Genomic DNA, 21150 nt, shown 5'->3' with positions numbered 1-21150 from the left:
GATACTGGAAGGCTGCTATGAGGTCTCCACGCAGCCTTCTCTTCTCCAGGCTGAACAGCCCCAACTTTCTCAGACCTCAGTGGATGATTTTTTGCACTGAGGATTGCAAGAAGGCATTGTGTGTGGTGGCCCTTCTGGCAGGAAAGGTGCCATTAGCTGAGCAGCATTGCCTCAATTCGAAAAACCATCCCCTGCATAGCAGCATAGTTTGTATATAAGTATTTTCTATGTGGAAGCTTTGTCCGAAGCTTGAGAATTTAATTGTTCTGACTCCTTCTCACATTTTATTGTTGCTCTCAATACTTAACAAAAACCGCCCTTTCTTCTGTTCATTTTAAAGTAACGGGGAAATCCTTTTTGTGAGAGCAAGTATGAATAAAAATGATTCTAATGCCTATGTAATATTATCCGTTTCATATAATATTTTGAATGTTTCAGAACTCCACTTATGACCGCTGCTTCTGGTGGGGTGCTTAATTTGATAAAAGTTCTTCTTCATTATGGTGCTGATGTTTCCCATAAAGACACTAATGGGTGGACAGCTGAAGATTATGCTGTTATCCATGGATATTCTAGGTAAATTTTCAACTTTATCATTGGAATAAGTTGTCTGTTATCAGTGTCTGTTGTCTTAAGTTGCTGGTTTTGGGGTAACAGCACCGATGTTTAATGGTGTGTTGAGACCTGTTTTGAAGCTGTTCTCAGTAGTCTTCCAATATATATTGTTCCTGTGTTTAATGTTAACTCAGAATTGAGGAAGATTTCCACACAGAATTCTCTGATAGCTTTCAGATTTTGCTGTGAAGCTTGCATGTGCCCAAAATTAAAAAAAAGTGGCTGTATCCTACGGTTATCCAGAGGTGGAACTTGGCAAACTAAAATGCATGTAAACCCTCTCCCCAGATCAGCACCTTTGTCGTGACTGATTTTCCCTACAATGACCAGGAGCTATGAGCCTTTTGTTTCATATGAGATCTGATATCCCTTTTGTCAAAATCTGTGGCAGTTTACTACTCTTACGCATAGCTTTGTACCTCTGGGTGTTCCTTCTCTAAGGTGGTTACGTGTGCTGAAAAGCAAGGCTGAAGAAAATGTACCAAGCAGGAAGCAGTAGTTAATGATTTTGTAGGTCTGAATATGCATGTATAGAGTAAACATGGCTGTAGTGGATGTTTGTAATAGTCACACAGTAAGTTCTCTGTGTGTTACCTGTAGTGAATACGTCTGAGTATATGAATCCATATGGCTAGGAATATGTATAGGATGGACAATAAGTGCCTGTTAACTGTTCTGTTAAATGGTCTGTATAAATATGTCGTTACTTTTACCAAAGATATTTCCTTTCTTTCTCTATGTAGTCTTAGTAAACAACTGTCAGAATACACAGACTGGAAAAACATGGGAGAAGCTTCTGCAAGTGATGCACATAGCACTCAGCACCAGGCAGGAGCTTGTGACTTTACATTGGGTGCACCTGCTACGGACAGAGGAGGTAGGATCCTTAACCATGGAGTAACTCTTGAGGAAAATCAGCATGTCATTTCTTTAGGAGGCTTGTATTGTTAACACTTACTGTGTTCACCATTAAATTTAGTGAAGGCATGGGATGGATAGCACAGAAGGTTGTGTGCATGTGCTTATCTGTTGCTAGCTGGAAGTGCTTCTTGTCAAGCTGATTTGTGTGCTACCTGTTCGTTTATAGGATTGTTGCCTTCTGCTTGTCAGGTTGCCCATCTCTGTAGGTTTTTCTCTAGAGAGAAGTGGGACAGGGAAGGAACTAGGCAAGAGTGTTTTTGTTCTTCAGGTGTGTAATTTTACCTAGAGATGGCCATTCAGCTTGTGAAAATCCAATTGCAAAAGCAGTAGGTTTATCTTGAGTAGTTGTTCACACTTTTGTAGTTGGAAAGCAACAGATGAGTTAGCAGGAAGGTATGTGTTGTGTTGATTTCCAGTGAGTGTGTATGTCTTTGTTTTAATATTAATACTCATCTCTAAAAATGTCTGACTTTTCACAGATAGGTGAATTTAATTTAGAGCTGAACTTTGCTCCTTTAATTTGGAAACAGTTGATTTGATTTAATTAAGAGGCTTGTAAAGTTTCTTGGTAATTTGGAGGAAGATTTTTGGAAAGGGCTTGGGACAGGTAATCAGCAAAATGTTGCTTTCACCCAAACAGCATGCTCTGTTACTGCCTCTTGTGCATGTAGATAATTACTGTAGTATGGCCTGGTAATGGCTGACAGGCCTGGGTTATTTTAAAATGCATGGCTTGAAGAATAATATAGTCTTGTGATTTCAAAACTGACATGCTCTCAGGGAAATATGGGTTCTTGAACCAAATAATTTGCTCCATTCCTTGAAAATTATGCTATTATTAATACAAGTCCCTAATATTATGAGAAATCTTTACTAAGGCCTCTTCTTAATTTGAAGAAGCATAATAAGTGTGAAGAGAATGTTATGTGAGTTAAGGACTTAAGAGGAGAAGGTATACTGTCTGTTTCTAGTAGGGCTTGTTTTTCTCAGGAGTAGTATGAATCCTTTTCTCCTGGTACTCAGTCTCTTAAAAGATGACCTTGGCTTGTTGAGGGAGAGGGATTAGTAGCATATAGGGAACATTTATTGGCATTAATCCTGTAGTCTCTGACTAGCAGACACAAAGCACAGGTCCTGCATCTTGAGAGTCTCTTTGATGTTTTGCAGAAACGGGCATTGAAGCTTATGTTGAGAAGAGAAGCTGGGGTGATCTTGAGAAACCAGAGAAAAAGCCACTTTGGAATTATTTGCTCTTGCTCTTCTGTACTATGTTTCTGGGGTCTTCAATGTTGTTCTTATTCCTTCTGCTGCTTTTGCACTCTTCAAAATGCTCTCCTCTAATGAGCAGATTGTCATATTTAGGAAGTTGGCTTGTGCTTATTTGTATGCTTTCTTTTTGTCAGAACATGACCCTTCTTATTAATCATGAACAGGTTTGCAAAAACCTCCAAATGAATGGCTTCCAGCCCTAGCATATTGAATTGCAGACTCTTTAGATTCAAAGTTGGAATTTCTTGGGCAGAAAATAGTAATTATGCAATTTTTCTAAAGACAAGAGAGATTCAGATTTCTAGTATGACTGCTGCTGCTGAACCCAGGACAGTCTACAGTGACAGTATTTTTTTAGCTACTGCACTGCATATTAGTGATTTGTTTCTTCAGTGTTTCCCTGAGTTCCTACAAAAACTGCTGGTTTTTCATCACAGAGTGTCTGGAAGTGAGTGCTTCAGTATGTTTTGTGTCTCCTGAGGTCAGGAAAAGTTGTCCTGTATGAACTTTTAAGAGAACTGAGAAATGGAAGAGGGATGAGGAACCATCTTGAGGGGCCCCTTCTTACCTCTTTAAGTGCGTTTTTCATAGGAGTCCTTTTGCCACATTCATTCCATGTATCTGTGGTAAAATCAATTTAAGCAAGACTCCCTGCTGCTTCAAGACGAATGTTATGGCCTTGTCACAAAGAAATTTGGTGTAAGGTAGCTGTAATAGCAGAACCCAGGACCACACTGTTTTCTGACTTGAAATATAAAATTTTACTAAGTAGGATTGGGTAGAACAGGTGGATAGGTGATTTATATTATGATTCTATGATTTTATATTCTAAAACTTGTGTTCCACAACAGATAGACATGCATACGCACCCAGACATGCATGCATGATACTCACACAGCCAATGCATCTGGTTTGATTCCGTTCTGGCTTTCCCTGTAGCCCTGGGGGAAGAGGATATTTATTCTGACCACTTGTATCTGCATTCTGGCTGCTGGCATAGCTTCCTGTATGTGAACAGTTCAGCATGGTCAACTCAATGCAAGCAGGACTTTTATCTTTAAACTGAGGTAGGAGGGGTCTGTGTTTGCATCAGACACCAACACAAGTTTAAAGGTGAGCTGGTTAAAGGCAAGAAGTTTGTGAGTTGCTTTTTTTAGTAGGGGATAATAAACATGCTAAAACTGTAACTTGTGATGACTGAGTGTAAATAACAGAATGGCTTAAAGTTGTGTGGTAAAGTGAGTGCCTAAACCAAGATTTCCTTCAGGATTTGTCGTCGGTGTATCTCCAAAGTTTAGTTGTTGGTAGCTAAGTGCCGCGGAAAGGACTCAGTCAGAGACCAATATGAACACACAAAAAAACATTTATTGCAAAGCATTAACTCCTTATATACCATTGCTTACACACACCTACAACAATTTGGCATATCATGATTGGATACTTGTCTTGAAGACCCTTAGTGACTAACACATAATTGGTTAAGCACAGGTGTGAGAACTTGACCTCGAATGTTTGCCAACAGTCCACAGTTCTCATAACTCAGTGAATTACAGCTTCTTCTTATCTTGCTTGCTTAGGCTTCCTTGGGCCTCCCACAGCCTTGCTGTATCTTTCAGAGTTATTCAGAGCTCATGTACCAAATAGCCATTCTCCTGTGAGAACACTGTCTCCACAGCTAAGGATTTTGGGAATGTTTAGAGGGAGGGCTTTTAAGTGTGCTGTAAGTGGAAAGTGCTCTACAGATATGAAGGAATTACATTTGCAGTCTGTGCTATGCAGGGGCTAGTCAAGTCGAGGGAAATGCAAAGTTGAGAGTAAATTTCTGGTAAACTGTTTCAGTATTTCAGAATACTGGAACATGAGTATTTTACATGGAGCAAGTAAATTAAGTTACACTGACACTGTCCCTTGAGAGTAGACTTCTGTAGATTGTAACTGGTTTTATCCTAGTGCTTACAGCTGTAGAGTGGGCTGATGTTCACAATTCGTTCTCCACTGCTATAGCTTTGTTGATGTACTGCTTGTGTTTTCCAAATTCTGGGAATGCAAATTTGTTCTGATATCATTGTTTCATGTGTCCTTTCCGTGCCATTTTCCTAAATGGATATAGGAATGCCCCAGTCTCCTAACCAGGCATCAAAAATGGGAAAATCAAGGAAAGGTATTCTGTCCAGTAACACTTCAAATGTGAAACATGTTTTAACAAATAGAAGTGTTAACTCACCTATGATGTTTATTATCCTGGAAGTCCCTATTTTCATGGTTTTGGTTTTATAAATTAGATGTGAGAGCAAGCTTTGGGTGCTTTTTATTTATTTGCATGATTTGCATGGCTCCTTTATTATTGAGTGTCTGCTTTGTGTCATTAATGGCAGTAAATTTATTTATTTATTTATTTTAATATGTTCTTTTATTACTCCAGAATGGTAATGGACTTTAATTAAAGTTTGAAACAAGCAGAGACTGCTTTTCTAGATTCTGTTTCTATGGTAGGGCATTAAAGTCTATGTGAAAGCTAGCTCGTGAACTTTCCGTGTTGACTTCTAAAGGACAATGTGACCTGGTTTTGATCATTGCTTAAAGTTGCTATGCATTGAAATCAAAAGGTCAGATAACTTACTCAGCTGGTTTGATTCATTATAACTGAAGCCACCTGTGAAGAGTAACTTCTGACTACATACTATCCATGTAGAGACAGATTTTTATTCAGCCTGGGAGGTTCACAGGTACATTAGACTGCTAGTAATGAGCAAGTTAACACAAGACTGTGGTATGTCCAAATAATTAAAATTTTCAAATCTTATTTGTTTGCAATAGGCAACATTGAAAATCAGAGTCTGTGTTAGATTTTTTTTTCTGGTTTAGCTTGTTCTTGTGTTGGAAGTTTCACATGACATGTTTACCTGACTTGTCCACACTGAACAACATATACTGTATTTCATTGTCTGAAAGCCCTGTTCAGGTCAGGAAATGTACTCGTCAAAATTCTCACATAAACCCTGTATTTAGGTCAGGCAATATTTCCATGTTCATCTGTGGTTTACTGGTGGTAGAGAAGATGTCTTCAGACATGATATCTCATTTTTTTCTTTTTCATTTAATGATTTTGTCCAACACCTCAGTTTGGTTGTCATCCTGCCGACTTTATGGAAGGTCGGCAATCTCCTATTTATAAGCAACTTCATTTTGTTATGATAGTTAACAAGAACTGGTTACTGAGAACTTGAGGAGTGCTGAAGTAGCTACTGTTGGAGGGGTTTTTGTGGGTTTGATTTTGGTTTTGTTTTTTTCTTCTGTCTTGGGAATTGAAGACCCCTTTTATTTCACCTTAGTTGTTGGTACTTGAGAGGTTTCAGCACTCTTCAGGCTGGATTTCCATAGTTCAAATTTCTGTCATGCATGTGTGGTATGCTAGAGTGCACTCTCATTGAATTTGCAAATAGCCCCAAGCTGTGGGAATCAGTAGATATGCTTCAGGTTAGCACTGCCATTCACAGGGACCTTGGCAAGCTGGGTAAACAGACTGTCAGGCATGTCTCATGAAATTCAGCAAGGGAAAATGCCAAGTCCTGCATGTGGAAAGGACCAACAGCCACTTGTCACAAAACATGCTGGGACTGCCTAGCTGGAGCTTTGCTGAAAAGGCCTGGAGGGTCTTGGCAGAGAGTGAGCTGAGAATGAGCCAGCAGCGTGTCTTGGCAACTGAGATGGTCAGCAGTGTCCTGGGCTGTATTAAGAGCATCATAGCCAAAAGTTTGGGGAAGGTAATTGTGCCCCTCTGCTCAGCACTCACTGGGCTGTATTTAGCTCCCTAGGTATAGTTTTGAGCCCTTCATGCAGGAGGGGCTGGACTCTTGGTCTGTCTGAACAATGAGCAAGTTCAATGGAGGGCTTTCAAACTCACCAGGAGCAGGAATGCTTGCCTTTCAAGGAGCGAGTCAGGAAACTGGGGTTGTGTAGCCTAGAAAAAGAGGTGACTTTGAAGGGGACTGAGCAGCAACTTCCAGGAAGAGGCAAAGCCAGGTGCTTCCCAGTGGTGCATGATAGGAGGCAAAAAATAAAAGAGGTATAAATGGAAATGAGTGTTTCTGATTGGTTAGGGACTGCTCCACCATGATAAGGACAGTACAGTTTCCCGCCTTGGAGGTGTTCAAGACCAGAGTGGTTTAAAGCTTTAAGCAGCCTTATCTGACCTCATAGCCAACTGCCTTCTCAAAGCAGGCTCAGCTTAGAGGCTTCCTGAGGTCCCTTCTAACCTGATTTATTCTGTGATCCTACATGCAAGCCGCTTCATGACACTGATGAAAGCTTGGAGTGTAATATAGAATGCCCTGGTTACAAGCCTTTTATCTGTTGAATCCCCTTTTTGGTGCAATGTAGAGAACTGTTGGTGATTCTTCCACCTGAGAATAAGCTTTAGATTTTGATTATGCTTTTTGATTTTATTTACCTTTTCTGAATAATGTGTAAGTGGGTAGAGCAACAAATCTTTGTATTATATAACATAATGTATACATAATGTTACGTAAGATAGTAAAATCTCTGTATGTGATGGGTACACGTGTGTAATATCAGTAATTCAGTGTTAATTTACTAGCTGTCTTGCTAAGCCATCAACATTTTGTTAATTGTTTACTGATGTAGTATATTCATGCTATGGAGGGTTTTGGGTGGGTTTGGTTTGTTTGGAGTTTTGTTGTGTGCGTAGTTTTTTGGTTGGTTGGTTTTTACCTTAGAGATGTTTCTTAAACTTCTAGGTCTATTAGAGTCCAAAGGAGATAAAACTCTAGCCTTTTGGGGGTTGGTGGGGTTTCTTTTGTTTTGTTTGTTTGGGTTTTTTTTGTTCTTTTTTTTTTCAGTTAATTTAACATTAGTATGTTATTCGTTTAATATAATTAATGTATGGCGTTTGTTTTGGAAATGCATTTGTTCAGGTTGTCTTGTGTTGAATTGACTACCCCAAACTTCATACTAATATGACCTGCAGAGTTGTCCTATGTTAAATGTTTATATCTTCTGGTCAATTGTTAGCGTGCTAGATCTAACATCACCATGTCCCTTAATGTTTGAACAGCAATGGATGCATTTTCTCAAGGAGACTCAGTAAGGTGAGACTTTAAAAATGCCACTTTAACACTTATCTGAGGAATTATTTGTGAGACACAGTACCCATTTTATCTTGCTTTTTAAGAAGCTCTGAGGAGGGGAGTGATGACAGTTGGCATACTTCCGAGGAGGAGGAACTCGATTTTACCCCCAAGGTATGGTGTGTTTACAAGAAAAATGTCTTGTAAAAATAAGTGAGTTGAAGGCAAGTTTTCTCTGGGATTGACAGAAACTGCAGTTCTAGCCAGTGTTGTTTTCTGCTTAGATGCAGTCTCTGGCCTGCCAGCCTTTCTTCTTCTGTGAGCTTTTCCTAAAAGATCCATAGCTATAGCAGACCATGCAGTAGATTTGTGGTTTGGGGCAAAAGAGCCAAAGAGGTGATGAGAGAAACATTGGTTTAAACAGTGATTTTGGTGGAATAATCACCAAATTGGACATGTGAGGAGTATTTGTGTTGTTGGAAGTGTAGGTTGAAGCCAGCACCAGAGCTCTGTCAAAATGTCAGCCTAATTTTATTTACTGTTCAAGATTTGATGTGAAAAAAGGATTTGTTGTTGTTAGTGTGTTTAAAAAAAACAGCAAAACCAAAAAACCCCAAACAAAAAAACCCACAACAACAAAACACTCAAAAAACAGACTTTTTTTTTCCCTTAAATATATCTTTATTTACAGAAGCTGCAGAAGCCAAACTTGACACTGTTACTGAATGCTTCCCAGCAGTACAGGAAAAACAGTAAGCTATTTGGAAAAAACTGCATGATACACTGATATATAAAAGTGGACTTGCTAAGGAGGTGGTTTTTAATTGTTGCTTTTTCTGTAGGCTCTTTTTGTTTTGTTTGTTTTGGGTGTGGTTTTGTTTTGTATTGTTTTTGGTTTTTTTTTTCTTGCCATTGTAGCTGAAAAAGTAGCATTTTGAAAACACAGGATGGTCATTTCAAGAAAAAGTCATATCCTTAAAATGAAGATATTAATCCCCTCCTAAGCCTTTGTCCCTAGTCAAGTCTGTTCTCCATCCTGCGCATCGCTTATCTGGCTTCTTTTCCAGATGTTCCAAGATGACTTGTGTGCAGTAATCTGTTAACATGCCTATTACTGTTTACATAACTCCTTTTGTTGACATGCATTTTTCCTTTTCTTGTGCTTAAAGATGGTGATAGTTCTAGAATTGAAAGTCTTAAGTCACCAAATAAATGCCTCAGAGAAAGAACCCTGTCAGATGCAAATGCAAGCAAAGGAAAATGTGGACAGTTACTGACTCAAGATGTGTCAGATGCAAAAAGCCTGGAGGAGGAGAAGGAAATAGAGGAGGAAGAGGAATATGATGAAAAAGATAATGGAGATGATGATGAGGATTATGAGGAAGAGGAAGAAGAGGGTGAAGATCTCACTCAAGACGAAAAGGAGGAGGAAGATCTTGAAGATGAAGAAACTCAGTCTAATGGCATATTGGAGGAGGAGCAGGGTGAGAAAAAAGAACCTAAAGGGGAAATTAATCAGAAACTGGAATACGTTAGTAGTGCCAAGTATGAAGGGAAAGCTCGGTGTGAAGCTGGAAATGTCTGTGATAATGCTGTAAGTAAAGAACTTGATGAAAAGGTGGAGGAATCTGTTGATGCTCATGTGTCTTTTCTAGGTGGATGTTATGAACCGTCGCAAGAAAATATAACTGCCATGTCTCCAAAGACAATGAATAATGAAGTATCTTGCAAGTCAGTAGGAAAACAAGCTGTCTTTCAAAATCTAAATAATTTGCAAGATACACAAGAAAGCTGGAACAAGAAAAGCATGATCCAGAAGTTTCACAGAAATGGTGACTCCTGTTCTGTAGACTCTGAAATGACCAACTGGAAAAAGGAGATACCTCAGCCTCTCTCAGGTAGCTGTGGTCTTAAGGAGAAAAAGTCAGGCTTTGGTGATGGCTTTGAAAATGGTGATAATTCTTGGTTAGCAGCAAAAAACCTAAGGCTTGGAAGTCAAAGACCAAGCTCTGTTGTTCTTGAATGTGTGGATGATGACGATACTGAAGAAGAGCAATGTGAAGAAGTAGATGGTGAAGTCTGTGAAGCACTGAAGCAAGAAAGTGAAAACTTGTGCTTAAACAAGTGTGAAGAAAATTTAAAAGCAGCATTTTACTCGAGCACCAAAGTGAGTATATAGGGATGATTCAATCACAAAGTTATTTTCAAAGAGTAATATAGGTAAGAAACAAATGTTAAACTGGAGTTCTATTAATACTATTCTTCACGTATAGCAGTCTTTTGATCTTCCTTTTTTTGATCCTAGGGAATGTCTTACTCCCAGGCAAAACAGTTTCTCAGGTATAAGAATACTATCAGGCAATTTTTTTTTCCTGTTGGTTATAGTGGTTTTGTGGGAAAAAGAATAGGCAGTAGTTTTTTCTGGGATTCAGCTGAAGTTTTCTCAGTTGTATGTATAGATTTTATCTGTGAATTTTATTGCCGTTCAGTAAAATTCCTTGTGTGACAGCTGAAATTGAGGAAACAAAAAGAAGTTTAAATAGAATTGAGAGCAGAAAGCTAGTGATAGTCCTGGGAGGAAAGTAGGTTAAAAGAAGGCATATGTTCCAGAATGATGTAGCTTAAAGCTAGTGTTAGACTGACATGAAGAATTCTTCTCGGGGCTTTGCAGAGACAGGCATGAGACTTTATGGTGTTAGGCATGGCTGCCTACTCATACAGATTGCCATGGAAAAACTGAAGGCCTCGTAGAACAAAGCTCAAAGTTTCCCATTAGTCTTAAACAAGAGAAGTATTTTTCAAGTACTCAATAGGTGGTGAAAAAGATCTTTTTCGGCCCTTTGCAGTGTTTTGGTTGATCTTTTTAGGAGGAATCGTCTGAGTGGGATGACGAGGAGGAGCAGGAGAAGCAAGGTGTTGGTGAAGAGCTACAAACTGCAGTTGTTGAGGGTATGAAAATTTCTGCTTGTAATTATAGCCATCAAGTCCGCAATGCTTCAAAAGACAGTGTTGCTGAGAGAAATGAGTCCGTGAATACTGATCCCAATTCCTTTATAAGTATTAATGCACAGCTAATGAGCTGAAATGATGATTGACACTGAGAAAGCAAATTTTCTTCTTGCCTGTGAGTCCTCATAGTCACTGGCAGAGAAGGAAAGAAGTTTTGTGCTGTTTCATTTATTCTTGAAGTGAAATTCTAGCATTGGATTCTGAATGATGCTATATGAAGCAAGTGCCATTTTTTACTTTGGTTGTGCTCTCCCTGAAGCGATCTGAACAAAACACGGAGATGAAAAAGAGGATTCGAGTGCCTTGAGTGTGACAGTAATATTCTGGCCCATACAGTCAGATTGAAAAGCTGTGACTGCTCTTGACTGAAGCCTGTGAAACTTAGTCAAGCTGAGAGAAAGCTGTTCTGTTCCAGTGCCTCACCTTGTCCAGTTTTAAAATGTAGAGCATCACCAGCTCCGTCAGAGCTGAGCACTTGGTACTTGCCTCGGGTCTCAGAGAAGGAGAAGGCACATTTTTAAATGGCAGTGCTGAGGTGTCTAGCTTCTGGGAAGGTTCAGGGTAGCAACCCTGTGTCAAGGAGGATGTTTCCTGGTAGCAGGACAAAAGGAGCATTGTTTCTTGGTGATTTTAGTATTGTTAGCTTGAGGATGTTTTGGATAATGTTTCAACAGTACTTCCTGTACAGTGGAAAGTGGTAGTGAATGCTAAATTTTAGAGCTATAGGCTGGAAAGCAGGTGACTCAAACTCTGTGTACCACAGGACAGCAGCGTGCTGGGGTGTCTTCGGGAATGTTACCTAAACATGTTTTGGGTGTTGCTTGTAGCGGTCAGCTGTTGTGCATAGCCATCTTCTGCTGGAAAGGAGGCAAGAGGAAGTGGTTATGGAAGGGAAATACTGTGATGTGGCAGGGTGAGAAGACACCCTGGAATAACAATTCTGAGTTTGTCCTCAACAATAGAGCTGCTGTGCATCTTTTGGATGCAGGGCTTGAATGACAGGGAAAACCAGAGTGAAATAAAAAAAAATGTCTTCCTTTTCACCTCATTTTTAGGTGCCCTGACAGCAGTGGAAGTAGAGGAAGATGCTGATTCTCCCTGGGATTCTGAGGTACTTCCTGAGAGGAGGAGCATGAGGATTCCCACGGGGGGGGGGGGGGGGTCTGACAGTAGGAATAAGATCTAGAAGCGGTTGAGAGCTTGCTTCTGACTTGGGCTCTACCACTGATAAGGCTTCTTTCCTCTTTTTCCACTTCTGCCATATCTTGGTAAATGGGGCCCCTTGAAATACTTCTGCTGTATGCCAGCTGTTTAGTTAGGACCTGGGATAAAGCTAGGTCAGCCTGATGACATGGGCCTCATAGAAACTGGCTTTTGGGTTTGTTTTCTGGTATTGTATTGAAGCAGTGAAGTTTCTTGATACTTAAAATAGTCTGAGCTTTTCACAGGGGTTGACAGGATTTTTGTCCTTTCACCATACAACTCTATTCTGCTGACCTCGTGGCCCTTACAGTCTACAACCTAGATGGTTAGGTGTTTCTGAATAGATTCTCTCTACCTTTTGCAGGTGTACTTTGTCCCTTTTTGAAAGTCATGTTCAACAGAAGTACCAAACATGCTGGCTGTGTTTGCCCGTTTAGTTCTTTCTGTCTGTGGTAACAGGGTGAAAGAAAACACACAGTCTGTAGTGAACCACTTGTGGCTTTTCTTATCAGTAAAATTTAAATCTTCCCTGCCCCCTTCATAAAAATACAGGACTAAAATACTGTTTTAATTGGTTTTGTTGGGGTTTGTTTTTTTTTTTTTCTTACGTAGCCTTAGTTTCTGTAAGCTTTGCCTTGCTAGACTTCGTTCAGCCCAAATCACCTTTGCAGCTGGGATTAACGATGTGTTTGTTCACCCATGCAGGATATGTCCCTAGGGAACATAAGCATGAACTTGAATGTCAGGTACAAGTTCAGTACAAAAACTGGATCACCACAGACCTGCAGTTCCTGGTTCACAATCCACATCTTGAATTGCCATGTTAATTCTCTTTTGTGGCTGTCTGGTTTGCCAAAGCTTGTCAATATGACAAAGTAGCTTAGATGAGTTTTGAGGTTTTTGCCTAAGATCTGAAAACACAACTGCTGTGATTTTCCAATACACTATGTCTTAATGTGTCCCTTCCAAGGGTCTTACCAGAGGTTTTTGCATCTCTTAAGATACTTGATACCATGCTGTGCAAGACTGCTTAGCAGGAGCTTTTCGCATAGAAATGAGTTGAAAATGCATTTGTACCAGTTTTAATGCATTTGTTTTTAGATTATAGAGACAGATCCTGGAAGTCTGAGAAAAGCATCATCTGGTGTGTTGTTCCCAGCTGCAGACAGACATGGAACATGCTCTCAGGTTGCTTCAGGGGAACACAATGGTAACTTCCTGGTGGACTAAATGTTTGTTTGTAAGCATTTATAGGCTAAAGTGAACTTTTGTGAGTGTCTGCCTTAGAAATGCTGTTAATGATATATGCTATAGCAACGAAGTGCTTTGTATGTGTTAATTAACACCAGTTATCACAGCTCTTCCTTGCCAGTTTGTGAAGCAAGTTGTCTTGTTTGCATAATGTGCGTACTTTGGATGCATTTGGATTTTTCTGGATTCAGGTTCTTGTTGCATACTGATGAAAGTATATGTGGTTTAGGACTGACCTTTCTGAAAATTTAAACAATTTTGATTATAATGCAAGAGAAGAAAGCTATGACCTGGATAAGCACTTTTTTTTTTCCCCTTAGGTTATTATTTTCATAGCTCTCTGTTCTGCTTTGCCTAGCAGCTAAAAGTGTGACTAAAAGTTCAGGGTTTTTGGCTGAAGGTTTTTGCCTGTAGTTTGTAACGCTGTCTCTTGAGCATCTTGAGCATAGGATGGGAGGGAAATTTTGCTGTTGGAATAGAACCCTTTTTAAAGGATTTCTCCTTTAACAAGCAGTTTGTCAGTCCCGTTTGTAGTAGAGGTACAGCAGAATAGCTGAAGAAGCTAATCCAGTTTTAGTTCAGTAAGCTAGAAGCAAAATGTTACAAGCTCCCAGGAGGTTTTAAATCTACTTGTTAATTGTCATGCAAGTCTTCTTTGTCTGATTCTAGTAGATAAGTTGAAAACCAGTGTAAAAAAAAAAAAAGAAAACAAAAAAACCCACAAAAACAAAACAAAACCCCAAAAAAAGCCAGCAAACAAAAAAAGAAAACCCTAACAAAAAAACGACCAACCAGAAAACCCAGAAGAAAAAAAGCAGTGTATAAAGGGTGTTAAATGATTATCGTAATCTTTCTAAGGTATTTCCGTGCTGCTAGCCCACCAAGTCTACTGAAATCAAATACATTTTGATTTTTACTGATTTTTTTTTAATATAATTTTTTTCTGTAGAGCCATTTTTAGTAACATTTCTTATACTTTTTTCATGAGAGGACTCAAACTAAAAGATGACCGAAACAGAGGTTGTGAGAAATACAGGTGGGCGAGTTTTTAGAATTTCTTTAATACTAGACAAAAATAAACAAAAATAATATTTGCAGATTACAACCAAATATTTGTTTCTTTTGTTATCTTTCAAGATAAACTAGAACAATCTGATCTAGCTTGGTTTTGCCTCACTGAAATCATTTGCATAAGATTTCTGTGTCTGCTCCCATATATGTTCTGTTGTATCAATGGAAAGGAAAATACTTCTCAACATTAAACACTTGTAGGATAATCATAGTGGGTAGTGCTGTTGGACTGTTATTCATGAACATTCAGTGCAGCAGACTAGCTTTGGCTTTTGAAATAATCCTTTATGAAAGCAGGATTCAGATCCTCAAAAAGGACTATATATTTTCATCTTGTTCTGTTAACAAGCATGTTATTGCTTCATGTGAATTGTCCTAGTCCTGTGATTATTTTTTTTTTTAATCCAAGGTGCACAAAGGGAAGTATGTATTGTCAGTTTCTTGTATACTAATACAAATGCTGTAGGATGAGCTAAATTGAATGTCTTGATGAAATAATGCTTGCAGCTAATAATTAGTTATAGAAACTACTGATGTTGAATAGAGTAAAATATACCTTCAATTAAATAACCCTTGACAAAACATCTTTTCACCTCCAGGCTTTTCAGAGAAACCCAGCAATTCCCAGGTAAATATTTGTTCATGTCAGACCAACTACTTGTTCTGCTTATTAAACAGTATGTAGTTACTTTGAATTTTTTTTTTTATCATTGGATTGTGTCTTTTGTAGTTGAAGACTCCCCAAGCTGCTTCAGAAATAAATAAACCCTCTCCTAAAAATAGGCAGGAGAAATCAGGTAACATTCGCTTCACGTGATTCTGGGTTTCGCTTCATAATCTTTCTGGACAGGAGTATTTAATAAAACATCTGATTCATTTGTTTTGCAGATCTGTTGGAGGAATTTGGTTTAGGAGATGCAGAGGATATTGAAGGTATTCAAAACAGTCTCTTTGTAGTGTTCTTCTATGGACACATTGTACTTGCATATTTTTTCCTAATATTAAATTAATGGTTCTAGCAAGATGTTCTGGGAGCAGCAGGTCTGCTGAAATATGCATCTACGTATGTGTTCGTGCTCTCTTCTAGTCTGCCATTCAACACTAGTATTCTTCCATGATGTAGGCTTCCTCCACTGTGACTGCTCTTATCTCCCCTTTTCAGGCAGTCCTGAGTTTTCTTTCTAATTTCACAACCCTCCCTCCCTGTCCCCCCTCAAAAAAAAAACAACCCAAGAAACCTCAAAAACAAACAAACAAAAAAAAACCTAAAACCAAACCAAAGCAACCAGGGAAAAAAAGCCCAAAAAACCAAGATATCACACATACACCTTCTTGATATTCCTGGGTCCCTGAGCATGTGCTGTGGCTGATTCCAGGCTAGGGATGTCCAGGAGCTGCAGGTGGGACTAAAGGGTAATTCTCAGGATCATGCTGTAGCTGTACTTAGCAGGAATTATTACAATGTGCACATTACCGAATACTGGGTGCCTGCCTGTGCCTAGTTCTGCTCTCTTGAGTTCTTTTATTTTCTGAAAGGATGTTAAAAATGAGTGTGATGTCTGTGGAGGTGCTTTTCTTGGACTTCATCAGGCTCCAATACTTCTCACCATGCCTTCCCGTTGACACTCCCAGAAATGTATGCTCAGTGGAGGGGGATCTTGCTGGTTCAAATTATCCAGCCACATTACAACTCTAGTAAGAAGGACAAGGACCTCCCTACAAAAACTATGTGTAACTGTTGAAGGAAAGGAAGATGTTGAATTATGGAGGTTATATGTATAGGAACTCACGAATTTGAGGGGATATGTTATTATGTGTCAAGAGTTTTCCATACAAATATGATGATTCAAGATGCACTCTGAGTGTAAATAAGTAATATTAAGTCATGCTGGTTATACAAATGTTTTTTTTTTGCTGTAGGTGAGTACTCGGGATCTACCTCTCACGTATCATCATCAGCTACAAAAGAAGACATCAAGGATACCACTGAAAACTATGGAGTACAGGTATGTAAACTTAAATATTTTGAATTAGATGGATTGGTAAATCGTATTCTACACTAAGGTAAAAAAAACACACCAGTCAGTGCATAATGCTGAAAGCAGAATCTTATAGTTGAAGCTTTATTGAAGTAAAGTTGGATACAGTCTTCTTACAATAGGGTAAAATCCTTGTATTTAGGTTGGATACTCACTTTTCTACTGATTTGTTTAGAACCAGTTTGCTTAAATTTTGACTAGTGTTTTTCCTTTTGGGTGATACTGTGAATCTTTAGCATTTTTTTTTTAATTACAAAAATTGCTCTCAAAATGTTTTGTTTCTGTTACATAATAAGGATGAGTTTGCAACAGAAATTACCTAGATTAACTGTAACTTCCTTTTCCTTGGAAATTTCTCTGTCTATACCTGTTTACTTAAGGATAAATACATTTTAGAAACTACCAACTTGATGCAAAAAGCAGCACATGAAAATCAGACTGGCAGAGCAGAAATTTCTCACCATGATGAGAAGTGCCATAGTGCTGACAAGCAGTTAAGTCAAAAAACTTGGGAAGAAAGGTACGAAAAACTGTGGGTTGAAAATGAAAAAAGGGCATTGAAAACAAGTTTTAAAAACATTACAGCAGAGCTGAAGCAACTGTTTGGTGAAATTAATGAAACGGGGAAAACTGCTTCCCTTGTGGAAGAAGTATCAGAAGATGGCTTCAATGAAGAATTGAAGAGTTCTGTTGTTTCGTCTCCTGTGACAGAATCAAGTAGTAAGCTAGAAAGTAAAGGTGATTTTGGAGATATTAAACCCGTGTTAGGTGGGAAAGTACCCAAAATGGCAATTGTAATTCCAAGTCTTGGTGTCCTTCCTGATCAAAATGACTTAAATGCAAATATGGAAGATACCTGGAGTGCAGATGAAGAAGATGGCAGAAACGATAGAGATAATACAAAGGTGCCTGTAGCAACAGGAGAGGAAAAGGAAGTGCCTACAATGAAAATGGAAGAGAAGGAAAATGGAACTAGTAGGAATGTAGAGGGAGATCCTGAATGCTCCCTGAGACATAGCTTAAAACCAGATATTTTGGATGATGCTTCTAATGCTTTTCCTAAAACAAGACCTGTTTCTACAAGTGATGAAGACGCACTTTGTGCAACAGAAAGGAAGCTTGGAAAAGTCTCTGGATTTAATGAAGATCTTCCCAGCGACTGCCTTCTTGACAATAATAGTATAGGAGAAACGAAAATTGAAAGTCCTTTTGCAAATGCTCGACAATCATGTGGCATACTGAAAAGGAGTCTTGATGAGCAACTAAAACAAGATATGGAAAGATTTAAGAGTAAGATAGGAATGCTGCAAATAGTATTCCTGGCTTTGGAGAAAGAGAAGGCAGAGCTGCAAAAAGAGGTAGAAGTTCACCTGCTACCCCTTGTTCTTTAGTCTTTCTCCATATCAATGGTCCTGTTCACTTCAGCTATTAATCATTAAGGGAAGATTCTTTGTGCTAATTGTTTGGTTTTTTTTTAAATGGAAATACATTCTTTACCAATTAATAGAGCAGTGGAGAGTTTTCCTCCCCATTTTTGGAAAACAGAATACATTATTGTTCCATTTTAACAAAAGGTGGCACTCAGTTCCAGTGTGAGTAGTTATTCATTACTGTGAAAAGAAATGCACAGTTACATCAGTTCTGATTCTGAATCAGAGAATGAAAATAGCTTCTGAACAGGGTCTTGACTAATCTATTCATTTGCTGTGATTTCTGCATGGTGTGTTATCATTGCCCTTCACTAAAATTCCTGTTTGATGCAAAACCATTTCTGCTTGTGGGTTTGGGATCCTCCCTCAGCCCCCATTAAAGAAGCAGTAGCCCAGCTCACTTGGCAGTTGATTTTCCTCTGTGCTTTGACAACTAACATTCTGCAGTCATTCGAGCTCTTTATCCATCTGTGATGTTTTTATTTTGTTATGTTTTGATATGCACTATTGTTTGCTTTTTACATGTTGTGTTCTTGTTACATCTTTAATCATGAGTGAATTCAAAGTACTTTCAATGACTTAATATACTCTGTAGTGTAATTTCGTGACAATGCTTCTGTTATGAATACTTCTCTGTATGAATTAAAAAATTCATTTTTCATTTTACATTATTTTAGAAGTAAACCCTGAATCTATCTTGGATATTGTTTCTCTTCTAGAAGAACTAAGAAATGTATAAATGTGGTTTTGTAGGTTGAGAAAGAAAGATGTTTAAAAATGAAGGTGATGACAAAACAAGATGACCCTGATAAATCATATACACCACCAAGCAACACTGCTGATCAGCAAAGGCAACAGAAGCTAACTCTAAGGAAGAATGAGTGTTTGAAAATGGAGAATGAAAGTGCTATAGAAGAAAAGGACAAAAAGAACTTTTCATCTGAGAAGAGGTCAAAACTGATTAAAATGCCAATGAAAGGGTAAACTTATTTGTAGTACTACTTAAGGATCTTTTAGATTTTCTGGTACTGTAGTAGCTGAAGTAGTTTTGTCAGTGCTGAAAGCCATACTGAGTAGTCCACTACTTCTAAAACGTCTAGAGGAAAAAAAATTAGAAAAAAAACTAAGCATGTAACACAGGTTCAGCTTTATTGCCTACTTCAAAAAAAAAAAAGAAATCCCGTGGATTTCCTTGTCAGTACTGAGGGTTAGGGTTAGGGTTAGGCAAAATGTGTCTTCAAAACCAAAGTTGAAGAATGGAAAAAAAGACAATGATTTTTATAGGAAATGACTATCCAGAAAAGAAAAGTAGGAACTTGTAGTTTACTTTGCTTTCTCCCTTTTCTGGGTGATTTTTAGTTATATTCATGCAGTTAGTGTTTTCATTAAGTTCAAATGCTCTTTGTCAGGAAAACGGAAAAGATATTACCAAACCAATCTCAAAAGTTTGAAGAAGGGAGATGTTTTTACGTAAACCAGAGCAGGAGTTTTTTTTTCCTATTTGTCTTTCAAAGGATTCTGCTTTCTAGCCGACATTCGATATGTTCCTGCTTACCTGAATCTAGCTCAGATTCCACATTTACCACTCATTCCTAGGGAAGATTTTTTTTAATACTTGTACCTTTTGTCACCTTTGGAGTTAAATCAGTTGTTTCTGGACATAATTTAAGTATGTTACTCAATTAGTGATTGTTTTTCCATTTTCATTTAATATAGAAAACTTGCTCTGAATGCAGATGTTGCAAAGAAAAACAAAAGATGGACTTTGAAGAAGGTGGCTGATCAGCAGTTGGGTTCTTCCAGTGGGAATAATTTTCAAGTACTGGATGACAGCACTTCCAGTGAGACATCTCAAGATGAAGGAAGGTGCTGAATATAAGGAATGTTATAAAGAAACCTTACTTAATGATAAAAATTGACCTGAAAGCTGAAACTTTTTGTAAACCTGATGCCCGTATTGATTGTTCTTCATGGGACAATACTACCTGAATGCCCTTTGTATTCAAAAGCACTATTTTTTTTTTCTTTTGGCTTAGAGTGCTTTGAACATAGTAGCCAAGTTAATACGGTCAGATATGCACAAATTCTAAATAATTACCCAAGCATGTGCACTGTGTAAATACGTATAATTTTTAAATTATGATTTTTATTTTAGAAAGGGAGAAGAGAGATTTATAAATGAGCAGAATTACTCCTTCACTGCAGGCATCTCGGTTTTTCAGGGGGTTTTTTTTTCTTTTTCCTGGACTTTTTAAAATTATTTTTATTTTTTTATTTTTCTTTTTTTTTTAGCCCCTGCTGTGTCCCTTCCTGACTTCTTGCCCACCCCAAACTTATTTGTGTGGGTTTTAAAGCAAGAAACAGAAGGTGTTAACACTGTACAAGCACTGTTCAGCAGTACCTAAACATTGATGTGTTATCAACATTGTTTTGATCAGAATCTGACACACAGCACTGTGTGGGCTGCTGTGAAGAAAATTGATTCCATCTCAGCCAGACCCAGTACACTAGAGAATCCAAGACCTCTAGGTTCTTTGACCTGTCAGAGAAGGATTTTCAATACCGAAGAGAGCTAAGCCTGCAGGGTTAAACTCACATGTCTAGCTGTAAGATTCCTATCAGTTTGAATGAAGTGCAGAGAACAGTTATTTCAACTGTTTACTTAATATTTTGTCAAGAAAATAGCCTTCCAATAGACATAATAGTACACAAATTTTTTCAATCTTCCCCCCAATCTAATAAAATTCTTACATAAAAGTTTTCAGAGCAACCTCAGATAATTGTTCATAATAAGCCTTTCAGTACTGAAGTATATTTCTGTTTTCCAGACCTGCAGCCAGAAGAGGGATTGAAAAGAGCAAGGTACTGTAAAATTAGTTTCTTGATAAATAGTTTGCATCAGCTTTTAATCACTTAAATAGGAAGAGCTTTTACATAGTGATCAACCAGATGCACAAATTGCTGCTGGTATGAGGTTTTGTCATATTTGAACCAAATCTATGGCTGTGAATGAGAGAATGAATCATTCATGCATTTGTAATGATCTGCGATACTATACATTTGTATACAGAAAATGCTGTATTTGTAGGTCAGCATACAAATGGATGTAACTGATGACCTTGATTTAACTCGCTCATCTGACACAACTTCAGAGGATGTTGAATTGCCAACTTCAGCCTACGAAGAGGCTATGTTGCTGTTAGAACAGCTCAGTGTGGATCCTACAGGTATTTTTTCAAGTCACTTTGTCTTCAG

The 21150-nt window shown here is 38.3% G+C and overlaps 1 protein-coding gene across 2 annotated transcripts in view; it reads left to right on the top strand.

Annotated features, from left to right (window-relative positions):
- LOC101870542 (ankyrin repeat domain-containing protein 26) overlaps window positions 1-21150 on the top strand; it is a 61516-nt gene that overhangs the window by 4773 nt on the left and 35593 nt on the right. The window contains exons 5-22 of one of the 2 annotated variants that reach the window (XM_034063041.1): window positions 439-576; window positions 1359-1492; window positions 7880-7913; window positions 7997-8066; window positions 8584-8644; window positions 9062-9376; window positions 9548-10059; window positions 10760-10841; window positions 11957-12012; window positions 13206-13314; window positions 15026-15054; window positions 15157-15223; window positions 15315-15359; window positions 16347-16432; window positions 18649-18875; window positions 19612-19761; window positions 20724-20757; window positions 20984-21122. In XM_034063041.1, the coding sequence (XP_033918932.1) occupies window positions 439-576; window positions 1359-1492; window positions 7880-7913; window positions 7997-8066; window positions 8584-8644; window positions 9062-9376; window positions 9548-10059; window positions 10760-10841; window positions 11957-12012; window positions 13206-13314; window positions 15026-15054; window positions 15157-15223; window positions 15315-15359; window positions 16347-16432; window positions 18649-18875; window positions 19612-19761; window positions 20724-20757; window positions 20984-21122 (2288 nt within the window). Of the gene's footprint in view, window positions 1-438; window positions 577-1358; window positions 1493-7879; window positions 7914-7996; window positions 8067-8583; window positions 8645-9061; window positions 10060-10759; window positions 10842-11956; window positions 12013-13205; window positions 13315-15025; window positions 15055-15156; window positions 15224-15314; window positions 15360-16346; window positions 16433-18648; window positions 18876-19611; window positions 19762-20723; window positions 20758-20983; window positions 21123-21150 lie in introns of both variants that reach the window. The other variant, XM_034063040.1, reaches the window with a different exon arrangement.

This window comes from Melopsittacus undulatus, chromosome 5 (assembly GCF_012275295.1).
Source record: "Melopsittacus undulatus isolate bMelUnd1 chromosome 5, bMelUnd1.mat.Z, whole genome shotgun sequence".
Taxonomy (NCBI): Eukaryota; Metazoa; Chordata; class Aves; order Psittaciformes; family Psittaculidae; genus Melopsittacus; species Melopsittacus undulatus.
The sequence above is the reverse complement of the archived record's forward strand: the minus strand, read 5'-3'. Positions and strand labels throughout refer to the sequence as shown.